The sequence below is a fragment of the Cavia porcellus genome, unplaced genomic scaffold, assembly GCF_034190915.1.
Source record: "Cavia porcellus strain 051 isolate PalLab524CR breed Dunkin Hartley unplaced genomic scaffold, mCavPor4.1 scaffold_16, whole genome shotgun sequence".
Taxonomy (NCBI): Eukaryota; Metazoa; Chordata; class Mammalia; order Rodentia; family Caviidae; genus Cavia; species Cavia porcellus.
In genome coordinates, this window is record NW_026947499.1 from 18060071 (window position 1) to 18075300 (window position 15230).

Consider the following 15230-nt stretch of genomic DNA (forward strand, 5'->3'; position numbering starts at 1 on the left):
ATGCAGTCTGTCACATGGTTCGTGTGGGGCAGATAATAGCCTTGTTGATGCGAAGACCACCTTAAGAGCTCCTTGTAGATCGGTTTGATTCTGCTGCTCTCAGAGCTCCTTGGCATTCCTGTTTGGCATTCCTGTTTGGTGCGAGGGACCCAGCAATGTGTCCTGTTCCTCAGCTTTGGTAATGGCAGTAGGTAGGTTATGTGGTGTATCCGCTGCCCCTTCTGGTCATCTGTTGGGCAAGTGGAGAGTGTATGCCAAGTCTTCTCATCTTGAAATTGTATTCCTCTGACTCATTTCTGCTTTTCCTGTGCATGATGCATTCAATGTCAGGAAGGGAACTGGACACAGGATCTGAGTCCTGGCTTCTCAGTGACAATACACTGCGTGAACCCCAGCAGCGGTGCTTCAGCCAGCCTCCAGAGCAGCATGGGCAAAGTAACAGCAGCCGAATGGCCCAGATAACTACTGTGGACTAGAAGGAATGGCCTACCAGGGGTTAAGAAGGTGGGTGTGGCACAGCTAGGCATGAGTCTAGTCCCATCTTGTAATGGTATATGGATATATGCTCTGGTCAAGCTATAGTTTTTTCTTCTGCAAAATAAGAATAATGACAGTGTGTGATTCACTTAATCTTCCAGTAAGGATTAACTGACCATTTGGAAGCAGAGGAGAGCTGCCAAACAAGGTCTTCTCAGAAGCCTCTACTCAGTGCTGCCTCCTTCACAAAGTACTCTGAAATCTGCCAGTTAAATGCTTTTCTTCCCTCTGTAGACTCTACCAGGATTCCTTTCTTGGGGTACTTATCCCTTTCTGCTCTGCATGCTGGTATTTATATCTGGAGCTCATTTCACTGAGTTAAAAAGAGCTAAAAACACAGACAGCTCTTGGAGGCTTTTGTAAGATGGATTTAGGCGTCATACACCATCCCTGTGGGATCCGAGCCTTGCTTAACCTTAGCATACTGGCCGTCTGGACACGGCCTCTCAGAGCTCCTCATACTCGCACGTGTGGTTCTCTGTACCTGGACTGTCCCAGTGGAGGGTCTCCAGACCCCTTAAATAACTGTTACCATGACTGGAAGCCTTTTCAGAATGTAAAGGCGCTTTTGAAAATGCAGAGTAACAAATGGGGCAGGCCTGCATCCCCGTGGGGGGATGGGTCATGACTTGGAGTATGCCAGTTTTAACCTTCAGTGTGCCAGTTTTAAGCACGATGGGTCCGTTGGCTTGGGGTTTGCTCCCTGGCTGCCAGCTGTTTTCCCTCCTCTTCCTAATGCGCTCGCTCCCCGTTGCTTGTTCCCAAAGCTGACTGAAAAGCCCGTAGGAGGGAAGTGATTAGAGGAACTTCAGCTGTTTTGCTCCTTCTGAATAGGCTCCTTTCATCACAAAATGCTGTGACAAGGGCCTTTTAAAGCCAAAATATCAGGGGAAGACAAGTGCCACAAAAGCTACTTGCTTTTTGGGTGGGACCATCACCCGAGAAGGACTCCACTGCAGTCCTGAAGAGACTCGCCAACCTCTTCCCTGCCGTCCTGGGTCCTGTGGACAGTGGCTGGCAGGCGCTCTACGACACAGAACAGAAGGGTGTTGAGATGTGAATCCAGCAATCATGAACCTTTTTTATTTTTCTGACTTCTGCATCTTCCTTCGGCCAACTCGATACCTCTGCAGTTCAGAGGTTTCCAGCCCACGTTAGTATGTATGACCGTTGCTCATTTGTCTTGTTGCCTTGGATGAGTTTCTGGATGGTGATGTTTATATTCCAAGGGCTGGGGTTGCTGAAGAGCATTGATTGAAGGTTTTGTCTGTCTCAGATGGTTTGTAGAAACTTTAATCTTGTAAAGTCACTCCAAGGGGCAATAATCAGTGTTTGATTTTAGTGTATATGCTGCCAAAATGAGCACAGTGATCAGTATTGGGGCACTTACTTGTATTGCCGAGGTAAATCATTTGGAGATACTGAGCAGGACAGCAGGGAAGGGAACCTCGGACTTGTCAGGGTTTCTCCTAAAGCAGGCAAGGAAGGTGACTTTGCTTTGTTTGTTTTTGTCTGGGTCCGACCTTCTGTTGTTCTTTCAGGGGCTCTTTTTAGAACACTAAACCGTTCGTGAGAAGGTTGAGCCTTCTGAGGCTGGGGTGGATGATAGGTATGTTTGTGGCTTCCTTGACCAGAGTACCTCGTAAAGATGTACCCATTACCACCATGGACTTTTCTTCTGTTTTTACTTTATAAATTTTAATTTGCAGTTCTAGGGATGGAACCCAGAGACTCACACATGCTGGGCAAGCACTCTCCCACAGAGCTACATACTCAGCCCACCAACATGCATTTCTTAAAGGATTTCCCTGACGGGCACTCTGAACTCCAATGAATCGGGGTACTGTGGCAGTATTAGAAGTTCAGCTGAGAAAACCATGCCACACCCTGGCTGTGAGGAATAGTGTTCATCATTCACTTCAAAGGCACACCAGGGTCTATGCGGAGTTCAAGACAGAAGCCAGGAAGCCATGAAAAGTACATGTATTTTGTTTGCATAAATCCCATCGCTGACCACACTCTGCAGCCTCCCACCCACTCTGCCAGCATTTCGGACCAGAGAGTCATCACGTATGGCTTTTTTCCCTGGACCCCTTACTGTATTCCCAGGATGCAAGGTGACCTCACCATGTAGGGATCGTGAGCTCTGGGCTTCCCTGCAGTGTTTGGTCTTGCTTCTTACAGTAACTGCCTGTGACTGATGGTCAGCACAGACCGAGGCCCCAGTCCCTACTGTGCCCTGACTTCACATGTGCAGGGAGGGCTCTGATTCGTGTTAGACTGAGGAATAGCTGGCTTCCTGGTGACCACAGGGTAAAGTCAGCCTGTTCTTTTGTGTCAGTTCCTCCCCACATCCTTTAATTAATTAATTTTTTCAGAGGAAATGTGAGGGAAACCAAGGGGAATTTTTACGTGTGATTTCCAAGGCAAAGGTCACTATCAATGGTTGACTGTTTCCAGAGTGCTCTGGTTTCTGGTCAGTGTGGATCTATTTTTGCAGGGGTGGGGGTGGGTTCAGATTCACAAACAAAAAAGGTTGACATTGCCTTGAAAAGACTGGCTGCTTTAATGAACTGATTGTTGTTTTAAGTTTCATAATTTGGGAATGCCTTGTGCGGCTCTTTGAGATTTGGATGTATATAGTAGTAAATGATCTGTTTCTTAAAAGAATAGTTCTGAAAACAGTCCTGGTTGTAGAATTCTAGTAAAGGGAAAGGTGACAAGTTTTAAGAGTAGAAAAATATTAGAATATTCTGCCTCTTGCTAAATTAGATGGCCTGGTCTTACATTGGCCAGATGGGTGCTGATGGGCTTCCTGTGGGTGAAAGTGAAACTGCAAAGAAAGAGTGCTTCTTATTCCCCACTGTGTGTAGTCCTGGGCGCCCCACCACCCAGGCTTGCAGCAGGGATCCATACGTGTGTCTGGGCCACAGAGCGGAAAGGAGGACCTGGCCGTCTGTGTGCGGTAACAGATGAGGAAGTGCCGCGCACACAGAGTGTTGGCACTTTCAAGTCACAAGCTGTCGATATCCAAAGGCCTGTACGAGGGGCAGAACCATACAGTTAAGCGTGGGAATGTCACCCAAAAAATTTTTTAAATCTTTATCGTGGAAGATCAGTTTTCCCTGAAGCTGCTGACTTTAAATACCATTCATAAGGCATTTTCTTAGCACTTATCCAGAGTTATATATGAGACTCAACTGAATTTTTAAATTTCAGGATTGTGATTTTGCTTCTTTATAGTATAGAAGATACTCTTGCATTTCTGGCAGAAATTCATTTTTAAAAGTACAGGACAGCTTTTTCTTAAAGGTTTACCCTTCAAATCACTTATATGTTAATTGATTTTGTTTGTTTGTTTTGGAAACGGTCTCACTGTGCAGTTCAGGCTGGGCTGGAACCTACTATGGAACCCAGGCTGGCCTTGAACTCCTGCCTCAGTCTCCCGAGTACTGAGTTTATAGACATATAGCACCTTACACAGCTTATAGATTGTTATATTTTATAATTTCCTGTAATTTGAACCTTAATTTTTTTTTAATTTATGTATTTTTGAGAGAAAGTCTGGATAGCTCAGGCTGGCCTTGAAGTCCCTGTGTAGGCCAGGCTGGCCTCAAACTTGCTAGGAGCCTCTCAAGTACTGGGATTACAGGCATGCACCACCACACCCAGCTTAAAAAAAAAATCTAAAGAATGCTCTCTATTACTCTGAAAAGCAAACAAAAAGCCATTTAAAAAAATTAATGTGTGTAATGGGAAATTTGGAAAGTATTATAAAGTAGGAAAAAGATAATCATAGATGGTCCAATGACTGAAAACTGTTAATAATTTTGGAATATTTTATGTGTGATTTTCAGAGTTCAGGATATTTTTGAATAATTGCTGGTAATTAATAGCTGTGGCTTTCTTTTTGAAACAGAGTCTCATTTATGTAGTTCTGGCTGGCCTTAATCTCACAGCAATCCTCCTGCCTCAGCTTGTGGAATGCTGGGATTACAGGCATGTGCCACCACCTAACCCTTCTTTTGTAATGTTTTAATTTCTGCATAAACTGAAGATTTTTTTTTTAAAAATAGCCAAATTATGAAAATAAAAAAATTTAAATTGTAATTTTAAAGTTACTGGTTGAATATTTTTGCTGGTTAAAATATTTAGAAAGGCCATAGATTGATTCCACTGAGCCATCCAGTAGGCAGAGTAACCTTAACCAAGTTACATCACAGGTTTGGTCACCCAGCTTTCCTTATTTATTTATTTTTAGTGATGGTTTGTTCTGTTTGGAATACTAGGGATTAAACCACACAAGTTCTCTACATCCCCAGCTCCTTGCAACATGTTTCTAAGGTATAGACTACTCGTTTTATTTGCCTTATATCCCATCAAGAAAGCAGTGACATTATTAAAAGTCAGGGATTTAGAAGCCAAGGCCATAGCAAGAATGTGAAAGATGGCAGAGTGGACTACCTTCTCGCATCAGGGTACTCTCTCTCTCTTTGCTGCAGTGAGCTTGCCTCCAGGATTCAACAGGCAGGGGCTCTTGGCCGTGGCAGCGCCCTGTGGAACATGGAGTGGTTTAACAGAAGCATTATTCATCGCGAAGCTGCAGCAAGCATTTTATATATCATTTGTCTACTTTGTGCTTTTCCTCTGCATTATGTCTTGGCCTGTTTTCCTCTGAATTCATTCTAAACTGTGGTCCAATTTTTTTCTTCCAGCTTAAGTGAGAGTTTTTTCATGGTGAAAGGAGCAGCCCTCTTCTTACAGCAGGGAAACAGCCCTCAGGGCCAGCGGAGTCTTCAGCATCCCCACAAACATGCAGGTGACAACTCTGTCTTGATGCTCTTGAATTGCGTCTTCTTTTCTGTCCAACTGAGGAACTTCCATGGTTGGGGCAAGTGGTTTGCTGGGTCTCAAGGACAGAGAAATAATAGAACAGAGGTTTATAATGATAAGTACTCTTTGCTGGCCCTGAGAGCTGGTGTAAGTTTTTAAGCTGTGTGTGTTGGGCTAGGGATTTAGCTCAGCAGCACAAGCACCTGCTTGGCAAGCACAAGGTTCTGAGTTTGATATCCAGTACCAAAATAAAATAAAATAAACTGTGTGACACCACCTGAGAAACAAGGTGGCCAGCAGTGCCCCGTTGGGATTTGAAGATTTCCTATGCACAGTTTATTTGTTAACTGCAGATTTCAGTTACTGTCTGATGTGTAAACAAATGCACTCAAATGCATCCTAGCCAGATACCGTCCCCTGGGAAATAAGCACTTAGAGTAACATATACTTAGTGTAGAGGTGCTGTCATTTCCTGACAATATGAAAAACTCTCATTTGTGTGTGTGTGTATATATACACACACACACACACAATGAACTGTTATTCAGTAATAACAAAATTTTGTCATTTTGTCATTTTTGAAGAATAGATGATGGGCCCAGGGATTTAGCTCAGCAGCATAAGTGCCTGCCTTGCAAGCACTTGGTCGTGAGTTCAATCCCTGGTACCAAAAAAAAAAAAGAATAGTTGGATCTGGAGAGCATTATGTTGAGCAAAATAAGCCAGACTCACAAAGACAAATACTGTGTTCTCCCAGTATGTGGGATCTAAATAAAGATGGCAAGAAAGTAGAAGAAAGACTATTAGTAGACAAGAGGAAGGGAATGGGGGGGGGGAGTATAAGAGCAAGTAGCAAAATGAATGGATATGATCAAAAATATTTGCACTGAAACCCCCCAACGTGTGAGAGTATGAGGCATGCAGGCGAAAGGGGGTGCAGATCCCAAGGTATGTTATATGTATGTCCAAATCTGCCAGAATGGAACCCACCAATATGTGTAACTGGTATATACTAATAAAAAGGCCTGAAACAGAAGAATCCCAATCATTACCAGTAAGAAAAAAAATCTTTTATTTACTCTGAAGGAGCTAATGCTGTCTTCTTTGTCAACATATAAATATAATGAGCTATAAATATTAAAAAGAAAAGAAACACCGTCGTCTGAGGAATTTCTTTAAGAGTCTTTGGCTCGCACTCCGAGTAGTCTTTGTGGTGATGTTTTTATTCTATAGTGGCCAGTTCTGGATCATGGAATGGGGCAGAAGTAATAAAGTGGGGATCAAACTGGATATTTCAGACTAGTAACAAATGCCGTGGAATGATAAGGCCACATGTCGTAGGCTCTGAAACTGAAGGCAGTTTGAAAAGAGGAATTCAGTAAACACTGGCGTACAAGGGGATCTTTGTCACAGGCCGTGACCTTTCAGGACAGGCCACACCGGGTTGAGTGTCTGAGCTGTGAAGGCTGTTACCTTCCAGAACAGCAGCAAGTGAAACTGTTGAGTGATCGGGGCTGGCTTTCTTGTTGTCTGTGATCCGTTTTGTTTTGTTTTTGTTTTGCTTAATCTGAAGTTGTGCAGCTTTATATTTGAACTGAGTGCCCAGATTAGAATTCTGTACTTTACAATCTGTAGTAAACACCACAGCTCAGTCAGTGTTTTCACAGACGGACACTTACAATCTAGATTAAGGTCTGTTTTAAGGTATGAAAATAACTGTCCTAAACGAGGAGGCAGTGTGCCTTGTGGGAAGAATATCTGCTTTGAGGTCAGACAGACTTGTCTTCTTAGTCCAGTTCTGTGATTCACTAAGCAGTCAGAGCTGATTCTTTTCTTTTTTAAGAGACAGGGTCTTGCTGTGTAGCTCAGGCTGGCCTTGGACTTGAACCAGTCCTCCTGCTTCAACCTCTCGTGTGTTGGGACTACGGATGTGCTCTGCCACGCCTGGCTCATAGTTGACTTCTGAGCCTTGGTTTCCTCACTTTACAATAGGCATCAAATATCTCAGGAAACATCCAAATGTAAAATTATGCGTGTAACACACCAATCACCAAGTAGGTGCTGGTACAGCGGTGGCTGGTTATTACTACAGTGACTCCTTTACTGTAGTAAAACTACATACACCGTAAGCCAGGCATGGTAACACATGCCTACAATCCCAGGACTCTAGGAGGCTCTGGTGGAAGACCACAGGTTAGACCAAAGTGAGCTCTTCATGACTTAGTCAAGACCCTGTCTCAAAATAAATAATTGAATAAGTCTGGGGATATAAGTCAATGTGAGACTGTGTTCAGTCTCAAGCAAAAATAAATGAATGAATGAATAAAAATAAAATTTAAGAATTGAGTTAAAGCTGTATTCAGAAACGTCGTTCCTGGGTTTGCTAATTGTTCTGCCCCTTAGGTATCCAGCCATTGTTCATTCTTACCTGTGACACATGCAAAACAGTGAGTGCCCAGGCTTTGCTAAGTAGGTGCGTAGCGTCTGCAGTTACTTGGGGAAGTAAGTACAAAACCACTCTGTAGCAAACTCAAGTGAGATTGGCCCCGGATCTCTTGAATGCACCGGAGGCTCAGGAGAAAGGCTGTGACTAGTTGGCTGATTTGCTCCTGAAGCTTGAAATACAGTGAACTCAGGAAGGCAGAAAGACGGTTACTCTCTGAGGTTGCTCAGCACATGACCTTGACGTAGGGACAGACTAGACTTCTTCTTTCTTTCTTTTAGTACTGGGGATTGAACTAAGGACCTCGCAATTGCCAGGCAGGCACTTGCACTGCTGAGCTAAACCTTAACCAGACTAGACTTTACATTAGTTCCTTTTCTCCCTAGAATTACCATCAGGTCCACCCAGTAATCACTGCAGGTTGAGTACAATAAGGGTTAATTCTGTTCATGAAAAAGTAATGCAATGGGGTCCAGCCGGACAGTCAATAACACGTCCTTCACAGGGCCTGTACTGGAGGCTTGTGGCCTCTGATTTTTGTGTGTGTGGATGTCAGAGGGGTTTGGATTTCTGTCTGTCAACAGTTCCACACCTCAGCAGGTAATGTTACTCAGAGGAGTTACCTGTGTGGAAAATGTGCCAGCACTGATCATACATGGGAGTGGGGTTTGCTTTCGTTCGTGGTTCTGAGACCTGGGGTGGGTGGTGAGAGACCTGAATCAGTTGAGAACCAGCCTGCTGGCTAGATGACCTCATGGCACTGGAGACAAAACAAGTGGGTGCCCATAGGTGGAGGAATGGAGGGTGGGCCCCCGTGTCCTTCTTTACCATGAACCAGTATCTCCAAATCATTCTTTACAGAGAGCCACACTATTGGAGGGTGTTTTACACTGTGGAACCCCATTACTGGTGAATTCAGATGAGGCGGTTTTCTTCCTTTCTTTTTTTAAATTTTACTTATTGCAGAAAGAGCACTTAATGTGAAATCTATCCTCCTAACTAGCCGGGCTAGTATCTACTTAGCTAATTCCTTTCTGAGACAGGAAGTATAATTTTGACATCAACTTTCATTCTACCTTAAAATAAAAAAGATATATTTGTAATAGAAACAAATGCTGTGTTTTCATTTGGAGTGTTTGAGTATATGAGCAGTATTGACTTTTCCCAGGGTTCTCGTTTGTTCTATAGGGTAATTTTTCAAGTAATTTTTTTTTTGTCTTTTTCATTTTGTATCAATACTGGGGATCGAACTCACGACTACACACTTGCAAGGCAGGTGCTTATGCTGCTGAGCTAAATCCCCAGCCCTCTATAGGGTAATTTTTAAAGAACAGATAATATAGTTTCTTGGGGGTATTGCACAAAGTTGAAATTGATGACTTTTTTAATGGATTATACCTTGTAACTTTTTCTGAGGTCATTACTCCATGCATGCATTAAGAAAATTGCATAGCTGGATACCTGTAATTCCAGCTGTTGGAAGGCTGAGGCAGAAAGTTTATGAGCTTCAGCCAGCTTGGGCTATATAGCAAGACCCTGTCTCAAAATAAAATGTAAAATTAGAACGTTGGAGATAGGCTCAGTGCTTGCCTTGCATGCTCAAGATGCTGGAGTTTGATCCCCAGGATGGAGGGATTGAGGGAGGGAGAAAATTGAATAAGCAAGGAAAAAAATAGAGAAAAAATTGCATTTGCTGTTTACTGATGCCCCTCAGTTACGAAGGCCGCCTCCACCTGGAACGCCATCCCTCCTTTGGTTAGTGCTTCTGTCAGCTGTGGTGGCTTAGCACTTGTAAAACCCCAAGCTAGAGATACCTCCTGGACCCTGGAGTGGCTCTGGAAAGTTCAGAAGCCTGCCCTGCCAGGCTCAGTGGCATGTGTCTAGTTCCAGCTATACAGGAGGCAGAGGCAGGAGGCTCCAGGAGCTCCAGGGCTAACCTGGGCAACCTAGCAAGACCACATCTCAGTGGAAAAAAATTTTAAAGCCTTAGATTATTGCCTTTTGTAAATAATGAAGATTAAAAAAAGATAATATGTAGTTTTTAGCCAGAAAAGAACAATGAACAAATTGTTATCAAATTATTTCTCTGGGTACCTATTGTAAAGCCAACATCTGTAGAGATATTCAAGCTATTTCCTCCCAGGTGTAAAAAATATTGTTCTTCTGAAAAGTGCAGAGTTGGGAGAGAAAATATTACTCAGTACTTTTTCTTTCAGATATTTTTTTGTTGTTGTTGTACTGTGCTGTGCTGTGTTGTGTGTGTCTGAGACAGTTTCCCCCATGTCTGTTATCCCAGCACTCAAGAGCCTGAGGCAGGAGGATTGCCATGAGTTTTGAGGCCATCCTGAGCTACATAGAGGCCAGCCAGAACTACATAGTGAGACCCTGTCTCCAAAAAGAGAGCGAGACAGTCTCCTTATAGCTCAGGCTGACTTGAGCTTGTGGCAACCTTTGGGCCTCAGCCTCCTGAGTGCCGGGGGACCACCATCCGGGCTTCTCTCAGATAACTCTTCGCAAATGCCTTATTTCAGCCACACCTGCCTCCCACCTTGCCAAATGTTTGCTTCAACAAAGTAACATTTTTCTCTAGACTTCTCTGTGTTTTCCAAATTCTGTATCAAAAACGCCCACGTTGGGGATATTTCAGAAAATGAGAGTAAGGGCAGCCCTACTACAAGCTATAAATCCAGAGGGGAGTAAGGGAGATGCAGACAGGAGTTTTTCTAACATCTCTGCTGTGCTGTAGGTAGATTCTCACTTCAGATTCTTTCAGGCCCTCAAAGTCAGCATCTAGGTTTCTTCCTAGGAAGTTGGTGGGTAACTTAACACTTTCTACTTTGGTCCCACAGGCGACCTGCCCCAACATCTGCAAGTAATGATCAACCTTCTGCGTTGTGAAGACAGAATCAAGCTGGTAAGAAGAGATCAAAGTGGCAAGTTTTCGTTTTTAATTGTGGAATTTGTTGGGGAGGCATTCGTAAAGAGGAAGGTGAAAGGCTCTCCCACAGTGATCCCAAGATCTAACACCAGGCTGGGGTGCAGCTCAACGCAGAACATTCGCTTAGCCTGTACAGGGTCCTGGGTTCCATCCCTGGCACCAAAAAAACCCAAAAAAGCCGAAAGCCCATGTGCTCCACGGAGCCAGAGGAGGGTGTGTCAGGCTCTGCTCAATGCCGTCTTCTGTCTCTAGGTTTCATTTGTGTACTCATTTTACATGTTCTGAGTGGCCCCTCTGAGTTGGGCACTGTTCCTGCGTTACAGGTGAAGTGAAACCTGGTTCTTGCTCAGAAATACTTCATCTTTCTCTCTTCTCTTGTTCCTTCATGGAGAGAATAGGAAAGTACTAAAGTTCTTGGTTTATTTATTTATTTATTTAAGTGCTGGGGATTAAACCTGGAGCCTTTATAATGAGCTTCATCCCCAGCAGTTTTAATTTTTAACTTTGAGAGGGTCTTACACAAGTCACTGAGTTGTGCCAGACTGGCCTGGAACTTGTGATCTCTCTGCCTCAGCCTCCCCAAGTGCTGAGATCATAGGCATGCACCACCACATCTTGCTGAGTTCTTGGTCTTGGTTTGGTGGAGGAGGGAGGGTGGGGAGGGCTGTCCTGGAGAGCAGACCAGTGAGGACATCCCTGCCCAATGCAGGCCGTGCGCTTAGAGAGCGCCTGGGCGGATCGCGTCCGCTACATGGTGGTGGTGTACAGCAGCGGGCGCCAGGACACCGAAGAGAATATCTTGCTGGGAGTTGACTTCTCCAGTAAGGAAAGGTGAGTCTCATGGGATGGTGATTCCCTTGGGAGAGGGACAAGGTTTCCGTGGTATCCCATATTCCTGGGAGATGAGCATAAGAGAACAGGAAGGTTGAAGCCCTGGGAGGAGGAGAGTGTATCCTTTCAACCATTGTGCACAGGGTGCAGTGTCAGATGCAGTCTTGCTGTAAGGGAACTTAGAGTATATTGAGAAGACTAAAAAGTACATGGTACTTTTAACACTGGGAGCTATAGAAGAAGAAGAGCATCTGTCTGTTTTCTGTTGCTATCAGAAAATACTCAAGTCTGGGTATTTTAGAAAGAAAAGAAGTTTATTTAGCTCACTGTTTTGGATGCTGAAAGTCCAAGATGAGCAGCGCCATCTGGTTGGTGTCTGGTAAGGTTCTGATGGCAGATGGCATCCCAGTGGTGGGAGTATGTGTAATAAAGATTGCGTGGCAAGAGAGGAAACCAGAGAGCTCCAGGGTCAGGCTTGGTCTTTTCATAACAGCTTGCTCTGGTGCTGGTAGAACATGTGCGTAGCATGTATGCAAACTAACTTGCCCTGTGACACCAACCTGAATTCCTTCCACAATGAAGCTGTGACCTAATCACCTTCTACTAGGCCTAGCCCCTTGAAGGGTCCACCACCTCGGACTACCATACCAGGGACCAAGCTTCCAGCACATAGACCTTCAGGAAACACTCAACCCTTATGCAAACCTTAGCAAGTTGCACCCAAGCCTGGAAGCTCCCTGAAGGAAGAGACAGCTGTGCTGCACAGCAGGATAAGCCAGAGTCAGCAGCAGAGGCAGGGAGGGTGCTTTCCAGGTTGGCAGGCACAGAGGGCACTGTCCAGTCCATATGGCAGAAGGTACCTGCTGGCGTCACATCAAATACCTGGCCTAGAAGGGTAGTACCACAGGGCCTCGAGTACTTTGGCGCAGGTCCCTATCAGTGGCTTTAAGAGCAGCTTGCCGTTCCCTAGTTCTGTGGGCCCCTGGAGTTCTATCATGGACCTGTTCCATGTGTAAACTGTTCACCTGACATTTGGGATATGCTCCTGCCAACCATGGATCTGTGAAAACTAGATCAAAGCAAACTCCTTCCTCATTGCTATTAATCTACTCATTGATTGAGCAAATAGCTTGCTGGCTTCCTCTGGTACATCAGGTAGTTAGGCCAGGGGACGAAGAAGCAGCAGCACGCAATTCTTGGCCTCAGAGAGATGTCAGCTAGCTTGGCAGACACCTGTCACTAACTCTGAAGGTGAGACATTCAGTGACAGGGAGACACCCACACTTCTGTGGAGTGGGTGCAAGCCAGAGGAGCTGGTGCTCTTCACCCAGGTCTTACCAGACCAATTGGCAGCAAGGCAAGTTCAGGGGTGGGCAGGGCCAGGCAAAGTCTGGAGCAGAAGAAATCCCAGAGGCTGTGAATGGCCATGGTTAGGGGACGGTTGGGTCTGCTTGGTGTGAGCAAGCTGCTCTGAGTCACAGGTGGTGACTCTGCTCTGTGGCTTTTTAGGACTGCTTCTGTGGTATTTCCCCGCAGCACCTCATTGCATCATTTAAAAGTTTTCTGCAGCATATTTCAGTGGATCAGAGTTGGAGCTGGCACCTGTGCCTCTGGGCTATTTGGGAATTAAGTGTGGGTGAACACACGGTGCATCCTATACCAGGAGTTGAGATTAAAGAGCCACGTGGAGACTAGAGGGTTTAGGGCATTGTGGCGGGTGCTGCCAAGCAGGTGCTCCCTGACATGGTGAGGGTCCTTCTTGGGGTTGTGAAGCAGACACATTCTGTGTTTTAAGTGATGCAACTACAGTTGTTCACATTACTACCCAGTCCTTGGGAAATCTTTTAGGAGCAGATACTTCTCACTGTCAAAGTCTGTTTAGTAATCTCTTTCACCCTGAACCAAAACCTGCCTCCCTTGGGCTGTACCAGTGATGCTGATCCTGGCATCTTTGGCTAAAGCTGCAAAGTACAACACAGTTGAACAAAGGCCCTACGGACCTCTCCTTTAACCCTTAAATTTCCCTGTGAGTGGGGAGCCCTGCCTGTCATTGTACAGGTGAGGACTCAAGCTCAGGACGCTGGAGTGAGCACACCAGGGTCTTCCTGGTAAGTAGCAGGCAAGGACCTGGGCTTGGGGAGACCCCCTAGTGCTGCTCCCAGTATGCTGGGGAACCTTCCCATGCACTGGCCCATTCATTCATGGATTGATCTCATGTGTACCTGTTAGCGTGTTCTTTATGCCAGGGCTCATAAGGCACAAGAGACCTGACCTGTAGTGTCACAGACTGAAGTCACAGTGTGTTAGATGTACACATGTGCACTCAAGTTTGTCCTTACGAGCTGGGTAGATGGCTGGGCTTATCTTCTCATCCCCTCTTGACTAGCTCTCCACTTCTGCCCTTCCTCCTTCTGCCTCCCATTGGCACCTAGCTCAGCGTCTCTTGGAGGCCTCTCTTTCAGCAGACTTCATCCCTCCTCCATGATCTGCCCTCAGCCCAGCCTCTCTCTGTATTGAACTAGAGCACAGCCTGCCTTCAGGTGCCCCTCGCAGTGTGCCGCAGGTCTCCTGTGGCTGGACTAACGCGGACCGGAACCTGAGGGACTCCTTGTTGGAAGGCCTGATGCAGCTTCAGTGCGGGCCCTCCATGCCTAGGAGTTATGGGGACCCCGGCAGTGGGTATACTTCTGTACATTGTACAGCTCTGGGCTCTCATACTCTTCCTTGCTCTGAAACGAAATCCAAGCCCTTGCCAAAAGCCTTTGGCCTATTAATATTGCTGTTTTTTTAAATTTGTGCTTTGAGATTTTGTTCCCTTTGGTCTAAAAGAGAAAGAGGGAAAGAGGAAGGGAGGGAGGGAGAGATGAGCATTACTTCAGCAGGGGGCCTCATGGGTTCCTGGTGATGGGGGGCCCCTCCTGTTAGGAAAGAGCTTGGGATGGTGGCAATTCTTGGTGGCTCACACACACTATGACAGGGCAGTCACTCCTGGATTTGCTCTTGGGTTAATTTTCATTTCAGATGGAGGAACATTTTGAGTGCTGTGGGCAGGCACCACTGTCCTCCATGTGTTAGTGTCTTTCCATTGTAGAGATCTTCCAAAACAGACCCTGTGAAAGGGCTGCCCCCTGCTTACACCCTGTTCCTTTCGAACAGACTGCAGGGACTTGAACCTGTGTTCTGCTTTAGTTGCTCCACCTCAAGTCCCATTTTATGCTCTGGGTCATGCTTTCTCTGAAAAGATCCCTTTTCCCTAAGTGTATACATCCCTTTCCTACTTTCCATTTATTCCTGATCCTGGGCCTGAGCTCTGGGTGCCCAGCCTGTGCTCCCTGTACCTCTCTCTGCCATAACTGCCACTCTTTACTAATCCTGGCTTAAGTTTATCAGAACTCAGCTCAGGCCTTTCCCACCTGCTTACAGATTTGCAGGGCAGGCTTTTGAGCTTTCTGCCTTATCAGATTCAAGCTCCAAAGGGCGAGTCTGTCCTGGTATGGACAGGGCTGAGTAGTTTGGAGAGCCCTGTAAGGCTCAACACAAATTTTATTTTGCAGCTTTACAAGAGAAATACATTAAGCCCACCAAGACTAGATAGGACTTCAAGGGGGCATGGAGGGCAAAGACAGTCTGCTCAACCCAAGGCTTAGG

At 45.5% G+C, this 15230-nt stretch overlaps 1 protein-coding gene across 11 annotated transcripts in view; it reads left to right on the forward strand.

Moving 5' to 3' along the window:
• The window catches only part of Ssh1 (slingshot protein phosphatase 1), a 67925-nt gene that overhangs the window by 24975 nt on the left and 27720 nt on the right, over positions 1 to 15230 (forward strand). For 6 of the 11 annotated variants that reach the window (XM_063225795.1, XM_063225796.1, XM_063225790.1 and 3 more), the window contains 3 exons: positions 5253 to 5356; positions 10663 to 10727; positions 11461 to 11582. In XM_063225795.1, coding sequence (XP_063081865.1) covers positions 5272 to 5356; positions 10663 to 10727; positions 11461 to 11582 — 272 coding nt within the window. In that variant the 5' untranslated portion in view covers positions 5253 to 5271. The other 5 variants (XM_063225793.1, XM_063225792.1, XM_063225798.1 and 2 more) reach the window with 5 other exon arrangements.